The sequence below is a fragment of the Vitis vinifera genome, chromosome 7 (genome assembly GCF_030704535.1).
Source record: "Vitis vinifera cultivar Pinot Noir 40024 chromosome 7, ASM3070453v1".
In the NCBI taxonomy this organism is placed as follows: Eukaryota; Viridiplantae; Streptophyta; class Magnoliopsida; order Vitales; family Vitaceae; genus Vitis; species Vitis vinifera.
This window is the reverse complement of record NC_081811.1, coordinates 4257123-4280919: the sequence shown is the minus strand read 5'-3', so window position 1 is coordinate 4280919 and position 23797 is coordinate 4257123. Positions and strand designations below refer to the sequence as shown.

At 35.0% G+C, this 23797-nt stretch overlaps 2 protein-coding genes across 3 annotated transcripts; one reads left to right on the top strand and one right to left on the bottom strand.

The window, feature by feature from the left end:
* The first annotated feature begins 7785 nt into the window (after positions 1-7785).
* LOC100255608 (DNA mismatch repair protein MSH6) lies at positions 7786-17424 on the top strand. Its single transcript, XM_002275894.4, has 21 exons — positions 7786-9003; positions 9543-9639; positions 10020-10122; positions 10216-10269; positions 10357-10431; positions 10572-10640; positions 10767-10850; positions 11238-11417; positions 11821-12368; positions 12447-12576; positions 13440-13531; positions 13641-13819; positions 13892-14094; positions 14204-14305; positions 14442-14604; positions 15037-15326; positions 15403-15540; positions 15868-15947; positions 16072-16171; positions 16463-16592; positions 16790-17424. Exons 1-21 carry the CDS (start codon positions 8190-8192, stop codon positions 17050-17052), a joined length of 3894 nt encoding a protein of 1297 aa, XP_002275930.1. The 5' UTR covers positions 7786-8189; the 3' UTR covers positions 17053-17424.
* A 340-nt stretch (positions 17425-17764) lies between these two features.
* On the bottom strand, positions 17765-20214 carry LOC100260678 (uncharacterized). Of its 2 annotated transcripts, none has more exons than XM_010653934.3 (7): positions 19805-20214; positions 19640-19711; positions 19053-19126; positions 18736-18865; positions 18226-18306; positions 18046-18141; positions 17765-17959 (listed from the first exon to the last, which is right to left on the bottom strand). In XM_010653934.3, the coding sequence occupies exons 1-7, from the start codon at positions 19937-19939 to the stop codon at positions 17882-17884; spliced, it is 666 nt and encodes a 221-aa protein (XP_010652236.1). In that variant the 5' UTR covers positions 19940-20214; the 3' UTR covers positions 17765-17881. The 2 variants fall into 2 exon arrangements, with proteins under 2 accessions (XP_010652236.1, XP_002275880.1); XM_002275844.4 differs by having other exon boundaries at positions 17765-17956; positions 19805-20212.
* Positions 20215-23797: the final 3583 nt, after the last annotated feature.

Below are 23797 nucleotides of genomic sequence, written 5' to 3'. Positions count from 1 at the left end.
CACCAATATCTCCTGCGCAGCAGCCATAGAAGAACCAGAAATAAAATGGTGAATAATGATATGAAGTATGTGTATGACTCAAATATCAGAGGAAAGATTTTTCTCTGTATGCATGGTTTCTAGAAGAAATTTCTCTTATTACATTCTAGAAATCTCTCTCTTTAACCAAGTTGTATGTGTACACACACACACACAAAATGACTACTACTTTGCAATTTTAATATAGAGATCATGTAAGATCTTAATGCATCTTAAGATATCAGGCATTTTTACAAACCATTTATTTGAGCCATGACAGAAGGCTATGATTCAGCTAATAAAATTATAAATACCTTTTTAAGATGGATAATTTTATCTAAAGAATAATGGAAAAGGATTGGTGAATAATTTTCATTCTGATTCATACAATTTAGTATAAATAAAACCTCATCATGAGCTGTTAGGGTCTAGGGTTTCTTGATGAGGCACTATTCACCAAACCCTATGGCATAAGATGGCCAGGGATATTAAGGATGACCAAGAAATCTTTTTTTTTTCCAAAAAAAAAAAAAACAAAATTACTATTGGTATCTTTGATTGATTTTAGAGAGGGGGGGGGGATGGGACTTAGATTTGATTACCATGTGTGGAAATTTCAGAACTTTTTTTCCCAACTGGGGTTTCCAAAAGGTATCCATCCATTCATGGCCTAGAAGAATGGTGAGACGAAAAGGAAGGGACATAAAAGATGACTAAAAAGGGGTATTAATTATCTGAATCCCATGATATCTACATTATTATTGTGGGCTTAAACCACCTTGATCTCTCTAGGGCAATAATAAACATACAAAAAATTTAAAGAAAAAAAAAAAAAGTAGTCCTAGGTTGAATTGTTGGCCTCACACTTGCACCATCTATTCACTAAAAAATTACAGAAAATCAACATGCAAGTCCATATACATATTCAGGCCATTGCATGTTGTCTTTTCATCTCTTTCTCTCCTTAAAAATCGCACCTTTCAGCCAGTACCAAAAATCTGAAGGAAAAAGTAAAGAAACCCTTTCAAATCTTGAGAAAAATGTTATATTCGTCTCAAGCATATGTACAGATCCACTATCTAAACCCACGGCAACCCTGTTTGGCTGCTGAGAAAATACTCCAGGAAAAAAATAAAATAAAACCTCCACAACCCCACCAAACCTCGTCACCTTTGTAACAAAATGTAAATCAATACAGAGACCACAAAAAGATTACGAATAATACAGAAAAACAAACAAACATAGGCTGGTGACATCAAGAACCAGACGAACCACAAGATCGCAACACCACTAACACAAAATCTCTATGCTCTTTTACCTCTGAAATAGCTTGTTCTATGTATTATTTACTACGTTAAAAACGAGAGTTGATATGAGAGAGAAAGTATGGAGAGAAAGTGAGAGAAAATAACTCTGTAATAGAGAGAGAATCAATGAAGAAAACCAACGACTAAGCCGTCTTTTTATTACATGGGTTTTTTTGTTGTTTTCCTCGTACTTTAGCACACGTGGATTTTGTGCAGCTTTATTCGCTGTAAAGACCACCGACCCCCTTTTTTTCAATTTCTCGAGATTTATGGTGTGAGATAAGCTGAGTCCTCACTCCTCAGTGAGCGTCATTGATTAGTATTTAAGGCGCATTGCTAATTTGCTATTTTTCCACCCTATTTTTGGCTTTTTGGCTAAAAATGTGAAGGGTAGGATAGTCTTTTCACCTAAAAGGAGGGAAGAAGATAAGCTGTAATTGAATGTATCAAGGTTGGCATCAGATTCTCCAATTTAATGAGTAAGATGTCTTGTAACTTATCTTTTTTATATATGTTTTTTTCTTTTAATTATTTTGAAGAAATTAGGTCTACCTTTTCAATTCAAAGGTAAATTTTTTTTTTTTTTTTTTTTTTTTTTGGTTAGATGGCAAGTGCTTTTAAGGGTTAGAATGGGTTGGGTTAAATTTGATTATTTTTTTGGGTATAGATTTAAGTAGGCTTATTAAAAATTATTTTTAGGTATAATGTGAAGTTTTTAGCTTCAAGAAATTTAAAGGGATAAGATTTCTAGTTTAGAAATCTTTGAAATTAAGTTTAAATTTATTATTTTGGTTTAATAATTTTGAAATCATAAATGAAGAGTGTATTTTATACTTAGATAAGGGTTATTGATATTGCATTCAAGTTGATGTTTAAGATAAGAAATATAAATGTTAGGGAAATTTGATGCTCATTTGAAATTTAAATAAAGCATTTCAGACTTACTATTCTTGTCATGTGTTATTTAATGATAAATATGTATAGCTTAACATTTTTTAAACTTATTTAATTTACAAATTAAATGGATAAGTTTGTAAACTACGGTTAGAAGGGGACCAAACCATAGACAATTTTGTGGCATATACTTCACAAACATGAACAAAATATTTTTATGTTTCGGGTGAGATGCGAAAATTAGTATATGATTCTCAAGAACCTGAAGAATTAAAAAAAGATATCAATACTAGAATGTTTTGTTAAAGACACAATTATGGTTCAAGGTAGAAAAGTACAAAAGTTGATAAAATTATAGATATGATAACAAGCGAAATGTTCTTGATAAAATTTTGGTTAAGTTCCAAATGAAATATTCTTCAATTTTAACAACAATTACTTATAACCATCAATCATTGATATTCCAAAAATTGAATAGCATATGAAGTAGGTCATTCCATATGTTGAAATCGAATCGTGTGACTTAAAATATTCCCCAACAATGTGGTAATAATGGTTCGACGTTAAAGTTTAGTGACAAGACAATAAAAAACATACCCAAGCCTTAAACAAGTATTTCCTCAATTGGAATTTGAATTTAAGATGTGATGGTCAGATATGTGGAGGACATAAGGAAATTTGTTAGTAGGACATGAATTGATGGTATTTGAAAATGTGTCTAAGATTCAAGGTGGAAAAGTATGAAAGCCAACAAAATTACAGTTATGCTACCAAGTATTCTCGAAAAAATTTATATCCTCCAATTTTGGCAATGAAGTTATAATACTTCATGGATGATGTCCAAGAAAGTATAAAATATAAAACAGTCTATTCTAGAAGTTGAAACCAAATTACGATCAAAATTAGCTAAAATATCCACTAATTATGACATTATAATAGTCTATTTTAAGGAGGATTAATTGTCATTAACTTTACACTATCATCTTTTCGAATATCCTTGAACCCTCACCACAAGGTTATAACTGTCCAATCAAAGGTGTTCAAGAGAGTCTGGTCTAATGATATGCAAAATGACTATAAATTATGGTTAAAGCCTCGAACAAAATATTTCCTAACTACATGTCTATGAGGTTATATCAAAGAGCTTAACTTTAGTCAAAATCACAACATGAAAATATATTCATTTCAAAATTTTCAAGATATAAAACCTAAAAAAACTATAATCACCCTATGGTTTAGCCAATATTAACTATACATATAATCACTCAAACACAAACAAACATTTCATCGCTTGCAACCCAAATCAAAATCAAATCAAATCATGATCTCTAAAAAATTATTTAGAGAGTTTGTTCAAAGGGATAGAACACGATGTGCTTACAAAATTACAAATTTTGTAATTGATGTATTTGACTTTGGATTGTCTCCAATTAGAGAAGTTGCTATATTTTGAAAATTAACAATCTAGCATTATTTCAGTGCTTTCTAAAATTGATCCAACCCATGTAAAAACAACATTCAAAGAAAATGTTGCCAATTTGATGTTGTTTTCTAAACAAAATTTTCAACCTTCTCTTGTTGAGTTATGCAAATTGAAATTACATTTTCATCCAAATTTTATTTATTTATTTTCTTTAATACCATTCCAACAAAAATTTAGTGAAAAAAAAAAAGGATGAGAATACCAAAATTAAAGAGATGAAATATTTAAGAGAATTATAGAACAAAGGTGTGGAGGACCTACTCTGATCAGTAAAGAAAAGTTGCTTTATTCGAATCTGTGTCTTGCTGGGTCAGGATGATTGTGCTCGTGCTCTACTGTTAGGATTCAATGGCCAACAAAGGCAGACGAAGACACATTCCGCCCAATGCAAAGTGATAGAAAATAGAACCAGGGATGGTCTAGGGTGAGAGAGAGATTATTACACCATCAATGCAAAGGTTTTTTTTTTTTTTTTTTTCCCTTGATGATGAATCGAAAAAGTTGTAGGGTTTAGCCTCTTTGGGTGGACTTGAGTTTGAATAAAAGGGGAATGAATGTTGATTTTTGGTAGAAAATCTGCTAAGTAAATATTGGGATTAATTTATTACCAATTACAGTACTTGAGGACTTGTCTTTCTGTAGCTGGTCCTAATTTTAGGTTCTCTTGTATTTTTATTTGTATTATTATTATTTTGATATTTTTTTTTTTTTTGAAGAAAAAGATAGAATTGGAAAGAGGGGGAATCGGAATTTTAAGAGGGAAAATATCAGGATTCTTTAGGGAAAAATCTGAATTTTAAAAAAACAGAAAATCAGAATCTTCAAGGCAGAATTTTTTAGGGGCTCTTTCTTTTTTCTTTCCTTTGGACCTACTATCCTGGGGGAGTCCACCTTCAATGCGGAGAGTGGGGGCCGCCTAAGGGGAGGATGGCTTTTCTTTTTCCTCTTCTCCTTCTGCTGGATCACCACGCAGCCGCCAGTCATCAGTTGGAGATCCATGCATCCACAGTCCTCCCTCCATCTCCGGCTGCACAACCGCCATGGCCACCACCCAACATGCACTACCGCTCTATAGTACTATACCTCCATCTCCACTGACCAGCCTGCACCATTATCCCTCCGTTCCTCCAAAGCGGCCCATTGCACCACCCTCATAGCCTCACTCCGACCACCACCATGGATGGCCATCACCATCCTCCATCGCCCAGAGTCACTCAAAACTGCCATACTTGCCGCGCGCCAACGTCCACCTTCACCATCGTCCACTCTTATCTTCACAACCTGCCACTGTACCTCCACTACCGACCCCACCATCCATGGACCCCACTTCCTTTTCCTATCTTCATCTCCGGCAACATCACAAAACCTCTCGTTTTCACCCCGTGGCCACGAGCAGCCGCCCACAGCATCTCACGCCCGCTTCCATTCCCTCGTCACCGATCACCATGCTCTCGAGGTTTTGCTTATTTATTTTCTCTCAGTTTTCTCTGGCAACCCAAAATCATGTGGCATTGATTAAGGAAATTAATCACAGATGACATCAAGCAATCATTTAGTTTTAAGGAATTAATCACCAACAGGGCAAAGAAGCAAACAGGCCGGAGCACAATCATTGAGGCCGGATCGAGCACCGCCAATATCTCCTGCGCAGCCATGGAAGAACCAGAAATAAAATGGTGAATAATGATATGAAGTATGTGTATGGCTCAAATATCAGAGGAAAGATTTTTCCCTTTATGCATGATTCTAGAAGAAATTTCTCTTATCATACTCTAGAATCTCTCTCTTTTAACCAAGTTGAATATCAAGCATTTTTATGAACCGGCATGACAGAAGGCTACGATTTAGCTAATAAAATTATAAATACCCTTTTAAGATGGATGCTCTTACCTAAGGAATAATGCAAAAGGATTGGTGAATAATTTCCATTAAGACGTACAAATTTTCATTCTGATTCATACAATTTAATATAAATAGATTTTATTTTCCTGGACTTAGGTATTTTTCAACTTGAAAATATTAGCTTCAACTAAGCTAATAACTAAGATACAGCTCGTCTAGGGTTTTTGGTGGGGCACTAGTCACCAAACCCTATGGCATAAGAAGGCCAGGGATAACCAGGAAACCATTTTTCCCCCAAAAAGAAAAACAAAACAGTTATTGGTGTGTTTGTTTGATTTTAGGGGGGAAAAGGAAACTTAGAAAAAAGGTGAGACAAAGGGAAGGGAGATAAAAGATGACTGAATGATCTAAATCCCATGATATGTACATTGTTGTTGTGGGCTTAAACCACCTCAGATCTCTCTAGGGCAATAATAAACAAAAAAATTAATTAAAAAAAAAAAAAAAGGTAGTCCCATATTGAATTGCTGGCCTCAGTTGTTCTCACACTCGCCGCATCCACTCCCTAACCCACAGCAACCCTGTTTGGTTGCCGAGAAAATACTCTAGAAAAAAAAAACCTCCACAACCCCACCAAGCCTCGTCACCTTTGCAACCAAATGTAAATCAATACGAAGAGCACAAAAAGAGTAAGAATAATACAGAAAAACAAACAAACATAGGCTGGTAACAACAAGAACTTGAGGAACCAAAAGAACGCAACAACATTATCACAAAATCTCTATTCTCTTTTACCTCTGAAATAGCTTCTTCTATGTATTATCTCCTGCGTTAAAAACGAAAGTTGATATCAGAGAGAGAAAATATGGAGAGAAACTGAGAGAAAATAACTCTGCAAATAGAGAGAGAATCAGTGAAGAAAAAGCAATGACTTAGCCGTCTTTTCTTACATCATTGATTAGTATTCAAAGCTCATTGCTATTTCCACCCTGCTTTCTTTTTTTTCTTTTTCGCCAAAAATGTGAAGGGTAGAATAGTCTTTCCACCTAAGAGGAGGGAAGAAGATAACCTTGTAATTAAATGTATCAATGGAGATTTGGGTTGTAAATACAATGAAATATAAAGGTTGGCACCAGATTCTCCCATTTAATGAGGAATAAGGTGTCTTCTTTTATTATTATTATTATTTTGAAGAAAGTAGGTTTACTTTTTCAATTCAAATGTAAATTTTATGATTTCCTTTTTTTTAAGATAGGAAGTGCTTTTAAGGGTTAGAATGGTAAGTTTGATTAATTTTAAAGGTATAGATTTAAATAATGTGAAGCTTTCAGCTTAAACAAGTCAAAGAAAGAAATTGAAAAAAGTATTTTTCATCTCTAATAACAAAATTTTAGCGATTGGTTGTCAGATGGATTTTGGGTATGGTACGGAAATACCAATAATAAAAATATTTGAATGACTAACTTAACATCGTAACAAAATCATGCTCTTACCAATATACTAAGTTGGTTACCATAAATAAAGAATAAAGAACTTTTAATCATTAATTGGACAACAGATAATGTATGTCATTATCATCTATAGACTATTAGTTGGAAAATATGGTTTAAATTAATAAATAAACAAATTAAAGTATTATCTATACTTTTGTAATTAGTTGAAAACCAATAAAAAAATCTCATTTAAACTAATAGCTCACAATTTTAACATGATTTAAATGATATTTGACCAATTGAAATTTATTAAAAATGTAAATTAACTATATTTTATTATAAAATAAAATAAAAAGTTTATAATATTTAAATGCCATCTTGATCAATGTTTCTTTTCGTGTTCTAGGAACATAGGTCGTTTTAACCAGTATTTTTATAACTATATCAGTTATTAAACTATCAAAAAAGTTATCAATTAATAATTTAATAAATGATCATAAATATATAATTTATAGGTTATATATATATATATAGTTTTTAAATGATATTTCGTAGTCATGAACTAACCAATGAGTTATCCAACATATGGATTCACTTTCCATGAGGTGTAAAAACCACTATTAGGTATCTACTTATAATCTCAATGCAATGATAACATCTTAACTTTCACTTGGTTCTCTATGAAATGAGGCATAATTTAATTCGCAAGAAGATGGTTAAAACACATGGAGGTTATCAAGAATTTGAATCTTATAAACCAAGGTAATGATTAAGATGAGAGTTATACAAATAAGGGTATGACCAAACTCCTCAATGGTGCATCAGAAGAACCCTCCTACATGTTATGATTGACAAGAACAAAGGTAATTGGAGGGATGGATGATCACACCATAATACAATTGCTAGGCTTTGTTACCTAAGCAATAACATAAGAATGCAAATGTCCTTTTTTTCCCTTACCCTTACTAAACAAATATTACAAAACATCATTAATCCCATAAAATCACACCCGACCATTCAGTTCCCGCCAAACGCTTCGCACCCAAACTATATTTTCCCGGAATTTGCCATAAATTCCCGCCAAACTTCTCTTAACCCTAACATTTTTCCCCGGGAAAATCCGATTACTCATCGCCTTTTTGTAGACCCTACTCACAGGTCATCTACACGGCTTTACTACTTCGTCTCTCCCTGTGTCTGTCTCTCGCTTCGATGGCTCCAACACGTCGTATGAGCAATGGAAGATCGCCACTGGTGAACCAGCAAAGCCAAATTACAGCGTTCTTCTCCAAAACTTCATCTTCTCCTTCTCCTTCGCCTGTTCTCTCCAAACAGGACCTTAACCCTAAACCTAGCCCTAGCCCTAGCCCCAGCCCTAGTCCGACGACTCCTTCACCTGTGCAAGCCAAGCTTAGAAAGCCGCTCTTAGTGATCGGCCCATCTAAGACCACTTCTCCTTCAACGCCGGTTACGGGAAGCAAATCGTACGGAGAGGAGGTTGTGAACAGGAGAGTCAAGGTTTACTGGCCGTTGGATAAGAGCTGGTACGTGGGTTGCGTGAAATCGTTCGATGAGCTAACCGGCGAGCATTTGGTTCAGTACGATGATGCCGATGAGGAGACTCTTGATCTTGGTAAGGAGAAGATCGAGTGGGTGGAGGATAAAGGCAGAAGCCTTCGTCGATTGCGTCGGGGTTCGGTTTTTGAGAAGGGGGTGGTTCCCGTCGGGGAAGCCAATGTGGAGGAGGAGAGTGGTGGTGATGATTCGAGTGATGAAGATTGGGGAAAGGGTAAGGGAAGGGAGGAGGTTGAAGATGATTCGGAAGATGTTGAATTTGAGGAAGAGGAGGATGAAGAAGAGGAAGTTGAGGGCCCCAAAAAAGGGCAAAGTAAGAAGGTTGATCCGAAGAAGCGGAAGGCGGTTGGAGAAGGAACAATGGGTTCTGGTAAGAGGAGAAAGAGCAGTGGAGGAGCGGAGAAGAATACATTTAAAGTTTCCTCAGTAGAGCCTATGAAGAATGCTGAGAGTAAGTAATTGGTTTTCTCTTTTATTTTCCATTTTTTTAGAAGGACATTTATTATAGGTGAAAAATGTACCATTTGAGAGCATTACTTAAAACTGATTCCAAGTTTGTGTTCGGTTGAGTTGATAGCTAGCCTCTAGTGGAGGCTGTTTGGTGTCATGTGTTATCGGAGAATTTATTTTTTAGGTAAGGCTGTTCAATTCAACTTCGTTATTCATGGTCCCATTATGTGGGATTCGGGCAAATTTTCAACTGAGGATTTTTGTATGAAGCTTCTATGTTTTAGAACAACAGCGATTGAATTATTACATGATCGAAATGGAAAAAAATTGAGCTGTTGTTTAAAATTTGTGGGCTGTACCTTGCAGTTTGTACTTTTCAGCTCTCACAAACTTCTTCATTGGCATACTACATTATTTCTGCTCTGGTTTTGTATTTTCTTGTTCCAACGAATCCAATATTTATGTAATCCATACACAGGTGAAAACTAATATTTGGGTGATGTTGTAATGATTATTGAACTTGATTATGCTTTGCTACAGGCAGGAAGGCTTCAGACATCCTTGACAATGTCCTACCAGGCGATGCCTTAGAAAGATTTGGTGCACGTGAAGCAGAGAAGTTGCCCTTCCTTGGGGGGTAAGTTATTTTTGCATGTTCAGCTTTTATGAGTGTCCTCTCTTGCATGTCTGCACCATGTGGCAGCTTTGAGAGAATACGGAAATCGAAGATTGCTTCCCTACATAAAGGCAACTCAGCTTACATGTTCCGGTTTAGTCAATGTGTTACCTGTCAAATTTATCCATCATAAATCAAAGTATGGGCATGTAGGATTATGTAGTTCAGGACTTTGGTATCTAAACTATGCTGATCCCTCTATTTGAGAAGAGGAAAACATGTGGATTTATTGTGTGTATTTTCCTTTTTTATTGCCTTGTAAAATAGTTGCATGCTCTGGATTTCAGTTAGGTAGCCCAATCTCATTTGTTATGTTCTTAAGTTCATACATCTTGAAACAGAGAACGCAAGGATGCTAAAAGAAGATGTCCTGGAGATGCAAATTATGATCCAAGAACTCTTTACTTGCCTCCTAATTTTTTAAAGAATTTAACAGGTGGCCAGGTAAATTGGTTTCAGATGATAACTGCTTAAAGTCATTGAAGTTCTCCTTGTCATGGATTTATTAATTTAATGGCCTTTTTTTCTGTTATATAGAGACAATGGTGGGAGTTTAAGTCAAGGCATATGGACAAGGTTATTTTTTTCAAGGTATAAGATAAATAAAGCTAAACTATCATAAACTTGTCAGGGTCACTAGTGCAATTAAATGATAATATTTTATCTTTGTTCAAACAGATGGGCAAGTTTTATGAACTTTTTGAAATGGATGCGCATATAGGAGCAAAAGAGCTTGATTTGCAATATATGAAGGTATTCAATCAGTTTGAGTGCAATTGGTATGCTTCTATTTTATAGGGAAACCGAGAAAATTTCACATTCTAAACTCTGCTTCTTTAGTAAATGAATCTTTTCTTTGTAAATTGATTGTTGATACCTAATTGTGTTGTCAGGGGGGACAACCTCATTGTGGATTTCCAGAAAAAAACTTCTCAATAAATGTTGAGAAATTGGCTAGAAAGGTTGATCCTATTACATATTTTCTATCTCAAATTAGAATTGTTTTCCATTGGCTTTAGAGCACCTCTATTTCTTTCATGAACCCATTTTCATCAAGAATTCTTACTGGAGCTCCTTGGACAGTGCAGGGTTATCGTGTTCTTGTTGTAGAGCAAACAGAAACACCTGAGCAGCTTGAGCTTCGTCGCAAAGAGAAGGGTTCTAAGGACAAGGTCTGTCTAAGATCCCTGATTATTTCCCTTTTTTGGCATAAATTGTTATTTTCTGCTACTGTATAGGCTTGAAATTTCCACCTAAGGAAACAGTTGGGATGATTTTTATCATATATGGGCAAACCTTTTTCTGGATGGTGTTTTCTGATGCTTTTGAATAGCTCTTTGATCTGTGGTTGGTACCTTCCCTCATCAATCAAACTGGATTTTAATCCAGGGTTTATAATGGTTATATCTTCTTTTCCTCTTTTTGTATTATGGAATCAAAGCAATGTTGAAAACTTCAACTTTTCCTCGCTTAGTTTTGTATGTTATTTTACTTGGTATTTCTCATGGTAGGCAGGAAGAAAAAAGATTAGTAGTTAACACGTTTTGTTGTTTTTGAAGGTTGTGAAACGTGAAATATGTGCAGTGGTCACAAAGGGAACACTAACTGAAGGCGAGATGCTATCAGCCAACCCTGATGCTTCTTACCTTATGGCAGTAACTGAAAGCTGTCAGTTTGAAGAACGCAGTTTTGGTGTTTGTGTAGTTGATGTTGCTACAAGCAGGATTATTCTTGGACAGGTATAAATCTAGACTGTTCAACATCGAGTGTGCTGCACGCACCCCACCACCACAACCTAAAATATATTTCTTCATTTCTCAATAGAGATGAAATGGAATATAAATTAATATCAGTGATGCCTACGAGTTTCATGTGGTTAAGATGAAGGCCTTCCCAAGCATCAAACACAAACTTTTTCATTTTTGCTTTGCCACATTTGTACTTTGCTGTTTGTAGATGCATATGATCCTCAGTGGGACTTGTTCTTGCTTCTTCTCAATAGTTTTTATACAATCAAGAAGTAGGTTTTGTTAGTTTGTATGCATTTGTCTCTGAAAGCTATTAATTGTTCTACTGGAATGGTTTTTTTTCTTTTATAACCATTGTGTATTCTCTGTCTAACTGTGCTTCTGTTTTTACCAGTTCAGGGATGATTCAGAGTGCAGCACCCTGTGTTGTCTATTATCTGAGCTAAGGCCTGTAGAGATTATAAAACCAGCTAACCTTCTCAGTCCTGAAACTGAGAGAGCACTGATGAGACATACAAGAAGCCCTTTAGTAAATGAACTGGTTCCAATCTCAGAATTCTGGGACTCTAAGAAAACTGTTTCTGAAATCAGGAGTGTCTACAGATGTTTCAATGATCTATCAGTTTCTGGATCTTTAAATGAAGCAAATTTGAGTGTTAAGGGTTCTTTTGTTGAAGAAGATCCCTTGGGCCTACCTGACATTTTGTCCAAGTTGGTGAATGCAGGCGAGAGTGGCAGCCTTGCACTTTCAGCCCTTGGGGGCACTCTTTTCTATCTAAAGCAGGCTTTTATGGATGAAACATTGCTTAGATTTGCTAAGTTTGAGTTATTTCCATACTCTGGTGTTAGTGATATCTTTCATAAGCCATACATGGTTCTTGATGCTGCTGCCCTGGAGAACCTTGAGATTTTTGAGAACAGTAGAAAAGGAGACTCATCAGGGTAAAATTATCTCTCATCAATGTGTCAAATTCAATATGGTTTTGGCCTTAGTCTTAGGTGATTTATTTGTCTTTGAAGGACTCTCTATGCACAACTAAATCACTGTGTGACTGCATTTGGTAAGAGGTTGCTGAAGACATGGCTTGCAAGACCTTTATACCATTTGGATTCAATTAGGGAACGCCAGGATGCTGTGGCAGGTCTGAGGGTAAGTTACGTGTCAGAATATTTCCTTGTAATATTTTATTTTAACCGTATTGATTGCTTGTTCTACAATCATGTGGTTTGAGAATTTGAATTTCCATGAATCCCAATTTGCATCTTGTATACCCCTTACATAAATAGGGTGTACCCCTTTTTTTGTTTGGCACCTTTAATTAGATTCTATTTGCCTATCAAAAAATAAAATAAAATTAGGAATCACAATTAAGTGAGTTTTCTTTTCGCATTATTTATTTGTTATTTTTTATATCAACAAGGGGAATTAACTTAGCTGGACTGTTCATTGAATTCTGGCATTTTAAATCAATTAGTTCTTAGAAAACCTTTGTTGAAACATACATTGAAATGGTGTTACAAATGTGACAAAAAAAGGTATGTTATGAAAGCATGCCTATGTAAAAACAGCTGGGGAATCTTATGAAAAGACAAAGCATTCACATGTTTTTGCTGAACTTGATACATGGGATCTGAATGTTCAAATAAATAGCCAAGATCTATTTTCTCAGCCTGTCAAAGAAGAAGGTCAAAAATCTTTATTATTTATTGCTATGAAAAAATAATGTGGAAGAACCTTTCCTTTGCTTTTCTGCTTACAGAAAATGGTTGTTATTAGTTTCTCTTCAGACTACAACTTATGAAATTATGAATGGTTGTTATTGTTTTCTCCTCGAACCACAATTTATGAAACTATGAAATCTTAAACACCTCTGGGTCATGAAGAGGTGCTAATGCCTCAGTTTTGGAGGGTTAATCCTCCATTTCGTTATTGAAGGACTAATTAAAATTTCATGACTCATGAGTGCTGTTACTGCTATATGAACATATTTTGATAATTAACTTGCATTATAGGGAGTTAATCTACCTTCTGCACTTGAATTTCGAAAAGAGTTGTCTAGGCTTCCAGACATGGAGCGGTTGCTTGCACGTATCTTTGCTAGCAGGTAATGGCAAATGGTTGGCCATAAATATTTTTACAGATTAAACTTTTTAGAAAACTTGCTAACTGTTATGTAAAATTATTTACCGTTCACCAATATTGATGGAATGCAGTGAAGCTAATGGAAGGAATGCAAACAAGGTAGTTTTCTATGAGGATGCGGCAAAGAAACAGCTCCAGGAGTTTATATCAGCTCTACGTGGATGTGAATTAATGACACAAGCATGCTCTTCTCTTGGTGTCATTTTGGAAAATGTTGAATCTGGACTACTACATCATTTATTAACACCTGGTACAGTTGGCTTTTATGTTAACCAAATTCAAAAGTCCTGTTTGGCTTCTTATTTTTTAATCATTTGTGCAGGTAAAGGTCTTCCTGACATTCATTCAGTTATAAACCATTTCAAGGAAGCTTTTGATTGGGTGGAAGCCAATAATTCTGGACGTATAATACCTCATGAAGGAGTTGATAAGGAGTATGACTCTGCCTGTAAAACAGTCAAGGAGATTGAATTAAGGTTGAAAAAGCACTTAAAGGAGCAGCAGAAATTACTTGGAGATGCATCAGTAGGAACTGGCTTGAATATGTCTTGATGTTTAATATTTAACTACCTATGTTCCCATGTTTGTTCCTGTAAATGTTTACCAGCTGCTATTCTCTGATGGTCCTTTACAGATAAATTTTGTAACAATTGGAAAAGAAGCATACCTTTTAGAAGTGCCAGAAAGTTTGCGGGGGAATATTCCTCGGGATTATGAATTACGATCATCCAAAAAGGTAAGCAATAAAAAAGATGTGGTATCTGAAATAATAATTGCAAGGCATTACCATCTGGTTGATGAACTTTACATACCTGCACTGAATTTTGAGCAGTGCAATGCCCTTTATTTTTATTCTTGTTTTCCACATGCAGGGATTCTTCCGGTACTGGACTCCAAACATTAAGAAGTTCTTAGGAGAGCTCTCACATGCTGAATCAGAAAAGGAGTCTAAGTTGAGAAGCATTTTACAAAGGTTGATCAGTCGTTTCTGTGAACATCATGATAAGTGGAGACAGTTGGTTTCTTCAACTGCAGGTTCGCATGAATTCACTTTTATGTATGGAATTGGGGCTTGGTTTTATGGCTATCTTTATCATGTGGACCTAGTACCTATACTGTAAGAAGTTTATCACCCCTATTTCAATCTTCATGTGCAGACAATTTTGTTTTGTAGGAGCTTAGTGCTTAGCTTTGGTTTCTGTGTGTGTGTGCACGTAGGTGTGTAAATGCATGCATGCTAACCTGGCCCTCAGTGCGATAAAATCTTGATGGCTACTTTTGTTTCTTTTTTCCTTTTCCAGTTTTCATTCTATGTGTTGAACACCATTATTAAATAGGAAAAATAATTACTTTTGGATTCAAGATCTTGTTGAAGCAATTATAAAAGTGGAAAAGCATGGCATATATTTCTCTGAATCCAATCTCTGTTCAGTTTGCATTGCTGAAATTGGTTGTTACATGTCACAGAACTGGATGTATTGATCAGTTTAGCAATCGCAAATGACTACTATGAAGGACCAACATGCCGGCCAGTGATCTCAGGGTTATCCAATTCAAATGAAGTGCCATGCTTTACTGCAAAAAGTTTAGGACATCCTGTTCTTAGGAGTGATTCTTTAGGGAAGGGTACATTTGTCCCCAATGACATTACTATTGGTGGTTCTGATCATGCCTGCTTTATCCTTCTCACTGGTCCAAACATGGGTGGAAAATCAACTCTTCTTCGCCAAGTTTGCTTGGCTGTTATTTTGGCCCAGGTAAGATTCTTGTTTTTCTGACTTGGTGATTTTTCTCTTGATCTATTTGGTAATTTCACCTTTGGTTCCTTCCTAGGTGGGAGCTGATGTGCCTGCAGAAAGCTTTGAGCTTTCACCTGTGGACCGCATCTTTGTTAGGATGGGTGCAAAAGATAATATTATGGCTGGCCAAAGTACATTTTTAACAGAGCTTTCTGAAACTGCATCTATGCTGGTGGGATTCCTTTTTCTAATTCAATTCTTTTATTACTAAATGTTCCATTGCTTCTGGTCCAAGTATATGGTATCTTGATGTTTTGAGAAGCTTGTAAAGATCAATTAAAGATTTTTCTTGTACTTGTTTCACATTTCATTCCAATTTCCCATCTCATGATATATTGCATTTTAGTTTGATCTCTCCCAAGCAAAACACAATATGTCAGTATCAGGTGCCTAAATGTTTTACATATCACATTCTTTTTTTATAGGTAAACAGATTGTGTGCAGATATAGATAGATGCATTTTCATGCAGTGAACATTTTTTTTTTTATAATATTGCAGACATCAGCAACCTGCAATTCACTGGTGGCACTGGATGAACTTGGACGTGGGACATCAACGTCAGATGGACAAGCAATTGCGTAAGTGCCATCTGAACATGCATCCACTTTCTAATCAACGCAATTTTTTACTACCATTTCTCCCCTTGCATCTCTAAGGCATTCACCAGATGATGTGCTGCTGATGTCAGTTTATGCTTGGCAGGGAATCAGTTCTTGAACATTTTGTTCATAAGGTGCGGTGTCGAGGAATGTTTTCTACTCACTATCACCGATTAGCAGTAGACTACAAAAAAAATTCCAAGGTGTGCTTTTGTTTCCTCTGATGAGTAAATTTCCTTAGAAAACTGGGATGTAATTTATGTCTACACAACCACCAACCCATTGACAATGAGGGTGTTTTGATTAGTTACTTTGTTTAGATGCCAAATGAAAATAATGATTGAGTTGCAACATAGATGACCATCTGTGCAAATCAAATATACTCATATTATAACCCATAATGAGTTTTATTATTGATCTCGGTCTTACAACCCTAGGGATTTTCAGGATATCATCCATCCACTTTTTTACTCCATGTTGTGCACATTGTATAGGTCTCCCTATGCCATATGGCATGTCAAGTCGGAAAGGGAGTTGGAGGCGTGGAGGAAGTAACTTTTCTTTACAGGTTGAGGCCTGGTGCATGCCCTAAAAGCTATGGCGTCAATGTTGCACGGCTAGCTGGTAAGGTTTCTTTCTATTGTTATTTTTCTCTTATTGAGGAACTTACATTAGCAGACTATTAATTTTTGCTAACCCAATTTGTGATAAATCTTCCTGATATGGCTGTTTAATTCATGTGCCTAATCATGGGCTACAGTCATTGTTGTCTTTTTTACTAATATATGAGATTTCCTGTGTCTTACTGGTACACCTTTCAGGACTTCCTAACTCTGTACTTCAAAAGGCTGCTGCTAAGTCAAGAGAGATTGAGGGCATATATGGTAGGCACAGGAAGGGATCTGATGATGGATGTGATGAAAGATTATCATCCCAAAATTCAGAAGATGATGTGGTATTCTTCATCCAAAGCTTGATTAACGGTGTAGCAAAATTGAGTTACCACAAGTCTTTCAAGGACATACATGCTTCTTCGCTGAGTGACCTTCAGCAGAGAGCAAGAATATTTCTTGATCAGAATTAAACAGATGAGAGTGTTTCAGTGGACACAAATTTTGCACTGGTAGCCCATCTTTGATGTAAGAATTGATTGATGAGCAGAAAAGATGAAGGTGCGGAGTGGGGATCCTGGCTGAACTAACAGTTCAATTCAGATTTCCAAGAACATCTTTGTTGGGCATCTATGGCTTTGATGCTTTGAACTACCAAGCTGTTACAGTGGAAGCATCAAATTTGGGGCCATAGCCGAAGATATACTGATTGCATTTTTGGGTAGAGCATTTGATGTAAAATTGACACAGGATCTATAAGGGTATCAATTGTGTACATTGTTTTTGTAATTGTACATTGCTATATTTGTATAAAGATTTCTGGTGAACCGATGCGGTTGGCACAAGACTAATTGTTTCTTGTCCCATTGAAAGAGAGGCCCCTATGAAATTAGTTCCATGGAACGCTAGAATCTAATGAAGTGACTGCAGCCAGAGAAAAAAGGAAAAGAAAAAAGGTGAGGTTGTTGGCCATCCCCACCAATTCACCAATTTGGCTGTTGATCCAACTGACTTGAATTGTAAGCAAAATGTAAATTGGTTTAAAAAGGTTCATCCTACTGATGTGCATTGCTGTTGGGTGTTGTTTTTATTCTTTTGTTTACTTACCATAAGATTTGTCATTTACTTAACTAGTAAACTAATGAAGGTGCCAGTAAATGATTGATCCCTTCTTCCATAAGCTGCTTTTGAAGAAAACTCTATTCACTTACCCAAAAAAGGGGGAGTTTCAACTGAGGAGCATAGATATTATGCTCTTGTACAAATGAATTAAGGCATGGGAAAAATACATTAGGGCTCTACTCAGACCCCACTATGAAGTGGCTGCTCCTCATCTTCTTCATCGTCTACTTCTTCTGGGCTTTCATCTTCAGAATCCTGCTGTATAAAAAATAAACTAATTACAAAAAAAGACTAGAGGAATGGATTAGTTGCAGTAACTATTGCATGGGCTCTGGAGAACTTACATAATAGTGTTCCCGGATGCTGTTTTGAATAGCTGAAATTGTTCGAATGACTATGTACATAGGGAGAATAATTCCACTAGTCCTTAGTATAAGTAACTGCAAAATTCACCAAACAAACACAATCAGAGATGATAATTGGAAAGTTGAAGTAGCTGTAAGAAGGAAAATTCAGGTACTTACTGTTAGAAGTGTGAATGGATAATCTTCTGTGCTGCCCGTAACCACAGCAAACAGATGTCTCACAAGCAAAAGGACGGTAAACTGCCAGCAAAATTAAGAATTTAAATGGTTAAAAAACATTTGAATAAATTCTTTCATACCAGAAAAATTTTGAATTGTAGTTGTGCCACCCATTAATAATGGTTCAATGAGTCCCATAATCATACTGGCCCACATGGTTGTCCCCAACAACCGATCCTACCCGTACAGTTTACCGATAATATTTTGGGCGGTTTGAATAATCCAATTAATACACTCCTTGTGAATTTTATATCACATGTCAATGTAGTCAAAAAGTGGTTCCCCATTACGTTTTGGGCCAAGCTAATCCAGAAGGTGTTCCTCATCATTTTGTTAAACTAACTTCATCTATTAGAAAAGGTATGTAAGCCACAAGGCATGTTTCCACCAAATGGGGTTTTCTTTTTCATAAATTAATGGTGAAGAAAAGTTATGATGTAGAGAACTTACAATGAGAGCCACTACTCTGCAGCAAGAAGCACCTCTATCTGCAGCTGCTGTGCATTCAGGGCCATCAGCCATGGCCACTCTTCTTGGGTCCTCCAGCTCCTGCCGTCTTCTTGGAATTTCCAAACTTCCCCTAAAGAATCCATAAAGAAAAACATCAAGCAAACATCTAACTCCATGTACAAATACACAATACCCATCAGCAGAAATGATCCTAAAATAGCAATTGCTCCAATTTCAGAAACTTTGAAAAGGGTTTTTCTTTTTTAGTATCATATCTTTTTGGTATAATTTGTGTATGAGTGAATGAGGAAAGATACCTAATGGTCACTGCTACATCAACCAGCTGAGCCTTCTTGGGGGGTGGTGGTGCTGTGTAGCCTGGTTCATATTCCTGCAATTTATAGTTCATTTTCATTGATTAGACCTCAGTTTTCAAATTCAAATGCGTGAAAAGGACTGTCAAAGAAAATTTGAACAAGACAAGATTGAAAAAGAACAGAAACAAAGCCGGAAAAAAAATTAAAAATAAAAAGATTTTTTTAATGCAAATTATTCCTAAATAGAATAGGCTGGATAATAAAATAGAAGTCTAACTTTTTAAATTATTTGTATAGAGAGAGAGAGAGAGAGAGAGAGGGAGGGAGAGGAGAAAGAGAACTAGGCTTCAAGGAAGGTTAAATAAAAGGTAACATTGAGAACTCCAATATTCAAAACAAACGGAAAAAAAAAACAAAGAAAAACAAGAGTTTGAATCGTTCAAGACAAAAAACAACACAAACCCACTTCAAACAAAGCACAGACAACAGACAGAAGAGCCCAGATGATTGATTTCTTTGCTTTCAAAAACAAGAAAACACAAAACAAAGAGCTTCCAAAAAACAGAGAAGGAAAGAGGAATTCAAACCTGGAGACAGATTTCACAAGTTGTGTTCCCTTTTTCATTGCACCACCTCTGTATACAATCTCTATGAGCAAACTAAAGACAAAAAAACAAAACCCAAATCAGAAAAATCACCAAACCTCAAATTCCGAAAGCAAAACCAAGAAAATACCCCCTTTCTTTCTTTACCTTAACGGTTCCAGAGCAAGCACAGGGAGCCTCCAAGGTCTTACAGCTCTCGAATTCCGCTTCATGGCAGATTCTACAGTGTGGAACTGCAGAATTCAATTCAAAATCATCCACAAACAACACAACATCTCCCATAATTCTTCTTCTTCTTTCGGGTTGTCAAACTTCCTCTCTGTTTTCCTCTGTATTCTCTCTCTCTCTCTCTCTCTCTCTTCTCTCCTTCTCTTGGACTTTAAATAAAAGAAAGACACTGAGCTTCCCAAAACTGCCCTTTGTATTATTTTGAAAATTCCTAATATTATTTTGTTCAGGAGTGTGGAATGTGTACAGATCCACCACCACCGCTTTGGACTTTTTATAAGCAAGACGCGGTTTGGGAAACTGCAGCTTCAACTTCACGGCTTTGACTTCCTATTCCCATATCAACGTTAAGACTCGGCCATGTCCCAAGTCTCCCAGCCTGCAAGGCTGCCGCCTACCCATCCATAATTTTAATTTCAGCTGTTTGTCAAATTGGATATTGCTTCTTCATTTCCCTCTCTAAATTTCCCTCATTTTTGGACACTGCTTGAGAGCAATTTTATAGTTTTATTACACGTAATGTTTTCTTCAAAACCTTTTTTTTATAAGAGAAATATTTATTATTTAAACATTAAAAAAATTAAATTTTTTTTATACTTTTTAAGGAAAAGTGCTTGATGAAAGCTATTTCTAAGAATTATTTTCAAGGAGTTGTGCCTATTTAGTCACATTGAAAAAAAAATTCTAGAAAATTTTTTTTTAGAAAAGTTTTAAAATATTGTATATTTATACAGAATGTAAAAAATTTCAAAGTATTTTTCATGTTTTTGATTATTACTCAAAACATTCCATAAAAGCAATTGTATATATAGACAGTAAAATTACTTTAATAAATAAATTTTTATTTTAAAAAAAGAAAAACTATTTTTCAAACTCAAAAAGATATTTGATAAATTTTTTAGAACTTGTTTTATTTTATTTTATTTTAATTATTCTTATTTATTTTTTAAATTATTTAAAAAAATAATTATATAAATATAAAAAACCAACTATTCCAAGTTCTCAAATAAATATCTATTATACAAAATATCATAGAGTTATTCTTTAAAACAGTCATTAAAATCTTCCAAACGGGCCTTAGTCAAAAAATTATTTTTTTATTTTTGAAGAACAATTCGCAAATATTTTTCTATTCTCTAGTTTTTAAAAAATAAATTTATAACTTTGTCCAACACTTATAAAAAGCTTATAATTCTTTCAAGAATAATTTCCCAATGGGTTCAAAATCTTGACAAAAACGTTTTCGTTTTTCCATTTTTAAATATTAAGCTATTTTATTTATTTATTATTTTTATTTTACTTTTTAATGTTTGTTTACAACACGGGGCTATGTTTTATAAGGTGTTGTTTTCCATTGCAAGCAATAAGAATGACATTCATTTGAACTGCCTATAATTTCTTAATATTTTTGCACCAAGATTGTTTAGACCAATTAGACGTGTAATATTTTAATATTCATTGTATTTTATAATTGTTTTTAATTTTTAATTTTATTTTTAATGTAACAACAGTCACGTAGGAAATTTCGTTTTCCGAACTGTGTCCACGTGGCTTAAGCTAATTTCTTTAAGTTTTTGGTCATTAAAATATAGTTAACTTACGTGGGAAATTATTTCAAATTCGTGGCGTGTTATCCATTTGTTGGACCCCATTTAATTAAACTATATTTAATGCATAAATACAAATTTCATTTCAATTATTCTCCATCTTTATTTTAAAATTTTCACTTTGGGGGCTAAATTTTGGATATTAAGAAAAAAAATAGATATAAAATAATTTTTTTCCTTTAAAAAATAAGTAGAGATTTTATTTATTAAAAGATGGGTTTTTGGTTGTAAATAAGGCAAAAGAGAGAGGCAGTAAACAATAGAATATCCAATAAGAAGCCAAAATGAACTAAACGTTTTTGAATTCCTTGTCGATTTTGAATTCGCACTTTTTTCAAGTTTGAATCCCAGCCCTCGGATCTGAAATTAACGGCTCAAAAAATTGAAATTTGAAATGAAAAGGGGCCCATGTAGAGCTGAGATTGGATGGACCCCTTTTTGTAAATATTTTATTATTTTATTACTAATTGTTTCAAAAAATTGTGTCTTCTGGGTTTCACCGGATGCTGACTTTGGTTCTTATCTCCTTCTCAATCTTATCATCTCTCTCTCTTAAAACACGTACAAAATGGCAAAGGGCTTGAAGAGACTTGGATTTTGAACTTTTTGAACGTTTAAGCAAGTGGGCGGTACTGATGTGGGCTTGTGGGGACAATTCGAGGATTGATCTTGACCGTTCATCTAGAGTGGTGGTGTGGAAAATGGCGTCCACGTTGTAGGAGGGACCCGAGATATTTAAAAAGAAGATAAAGCTGATGACACGATTATTAACGGTAATTATCAGACACGTGCATGTGCATGGCATGCGTGGCCTGGGAGGGGAAGGGGGGTGGGTGTGGTGCTACGCGGGTGCAGTGGAGTTAACTGTTCGAATGGGATTGATGGTGGCCGGAAGAAGTCTTTGCTTCAAAGTTTGACTCAAGTGTCGGACAAGCAGCCGGGGATTTGGTTTTTAAAATTTGTTAGGGCCTGGCGGCCCAAGTCACAATCAGAGTTCAGTTGGAATGGGACCGTGGGCTGGCTCATGGTCCCCCATGTGGGCGGAATGGGCTTTTCAGTTATTGGGCCTTTTGTGTCAGTTTGGCCAGAAAAGCTTGAAAGGAGCTCTTGCAATTTGCCAGAAGCTTAGAGGAAAATCATTCTTCATATTTGGTACATTATATGCCTTCCATTATCATCCAATAAAAATCAGGCATATGGAAAGATGCAAATGGAGATATTCAAATCTTTAGTGTTACATTTCTAAAAAATCCCTTGAAAAAAGAGTAGAAAGGAAAGAATTCGAAAAAAGTGTTTTTGAAAAAAATTTAAGTGTTGGATAAATTTTAGAAAATATTTTTAAAATTTTTAAAAATCACTAATAATATTTTATGAAAAAATATTTAATAAAAAAAAATATTTCAAATAAAAATATTGACAAACATATTCTAAGTTTTTTTATAATAATACTTATTATTATTGTAAAATTCGGGTCAATGTAATATCTCAATCATGACATGAAAATATTTGAGTACCATTATATAATAAAAAAAGTTTTATTTATTTATACTTTAACATAGGTCTTATTTTTATAGCTTGGACATTTCTTGCTTTTTTTATTCAATAATTTGTACTTAGTCATCATATAAGCCAATGGCTCATATTCTAAGTTATGGCGTTATCACTTCAATAATTTACCATTTTTCCAAGCAGAGCCGCCGTTCCTCTTGTAGTTTATTTATAAAATTCCCGCCAACCCTCTTCCCGTCAATCTTTATTATATCCATTTTTATTTTTTTAATTGAATCGCATCTTCTGGCTGGGCCCTCGTACAAAGTGGGCGGAGGCTCGTTCAACGGCTCACCGTGTCGTTTGCCATCTAGAAGAGTACCGAGACCGAAGATGAAAAGAAAATAAAAAGGCTCTTGACTTTTCTCATTATGAAAACCAAAGAAGAAAATAAAATATAATAAACTATTTTTTTAAAATGTATTTTTAAATTTTTATTATTCAAGAGAAATAAAATTGGATAAAATAGGAAACGAAATTTTATTAAGCTTAAAATATTTTTACACTTTTTTTTCTCTTTTCATTTTTTTTTTGGTAATTTGTCTTATACTTTTCTCATTTTGCCTTTCAAACTAGTTGTCTTCAAGTTCTCGGTCAACCCTTTTTTATTTTTGAAAAATATTTATGAATTATTTTCAAAATTAAGACTAAGCCTTAAAAGAACTATCTTCAAATTTGTCATGATATTCCTTTTTTTTGGGAAGACTTATAATGTTCGTGTCTACCTCATAAACCATAATAAGCAATTTCATGCAAG

What these genes read in the sequence shown, in the direction of transcription:
- LOC100255608 (XM_002275894.4), top strand. Translation starts at nt 8,190, where the DNA reads ATGGCTCCAACACGTCGTATGAGCAATGGAAGATCGCCACTGGTGAAC. An exon ending in ATGCTGTGGCAGGTCTGAGG is followed by an intron (nt 12,577 to 13,439) that starts GTAAGTTACGTG and finishes CTTGCATTATAG; the next exon opens with GGAGTTAATCTACCTTCTGC. An exon ending in AATTACGATCATCCAAAAAG is followed by an intron (nt 14,306 to 14,441) that starts GTAAGCAATAAA and finishes TTCCACATGCAG; the next exon opens with GGATTCTTCCGGTACTGGAC.
- LOC100260678 (XM_010653934.3), bottom strand. Translation starts at nt 19,939, where the DNA reads ATGGGAGATGTTGTGTTGTTTGTGGATGATTTTGAATTGAATTCTGCA. An exon ending in CTTGTGAAATCTGTCTCCAG is followed by an intron (nt 19,127 to 19,639) that starts GTTTGAATTCCT and finishes TATAAATTGCAG; the next exon opens with GAATATGAACCAGGCTACAC. An exon ending in ATCCATTCACACTTCTAACA is followed by an intron (nt 18,142 to 18,225) that starts GTAAGTACCTGA and finishes TGAATTTTGCAG; the next exon opens with TTACTTATACTAAGGACTAG.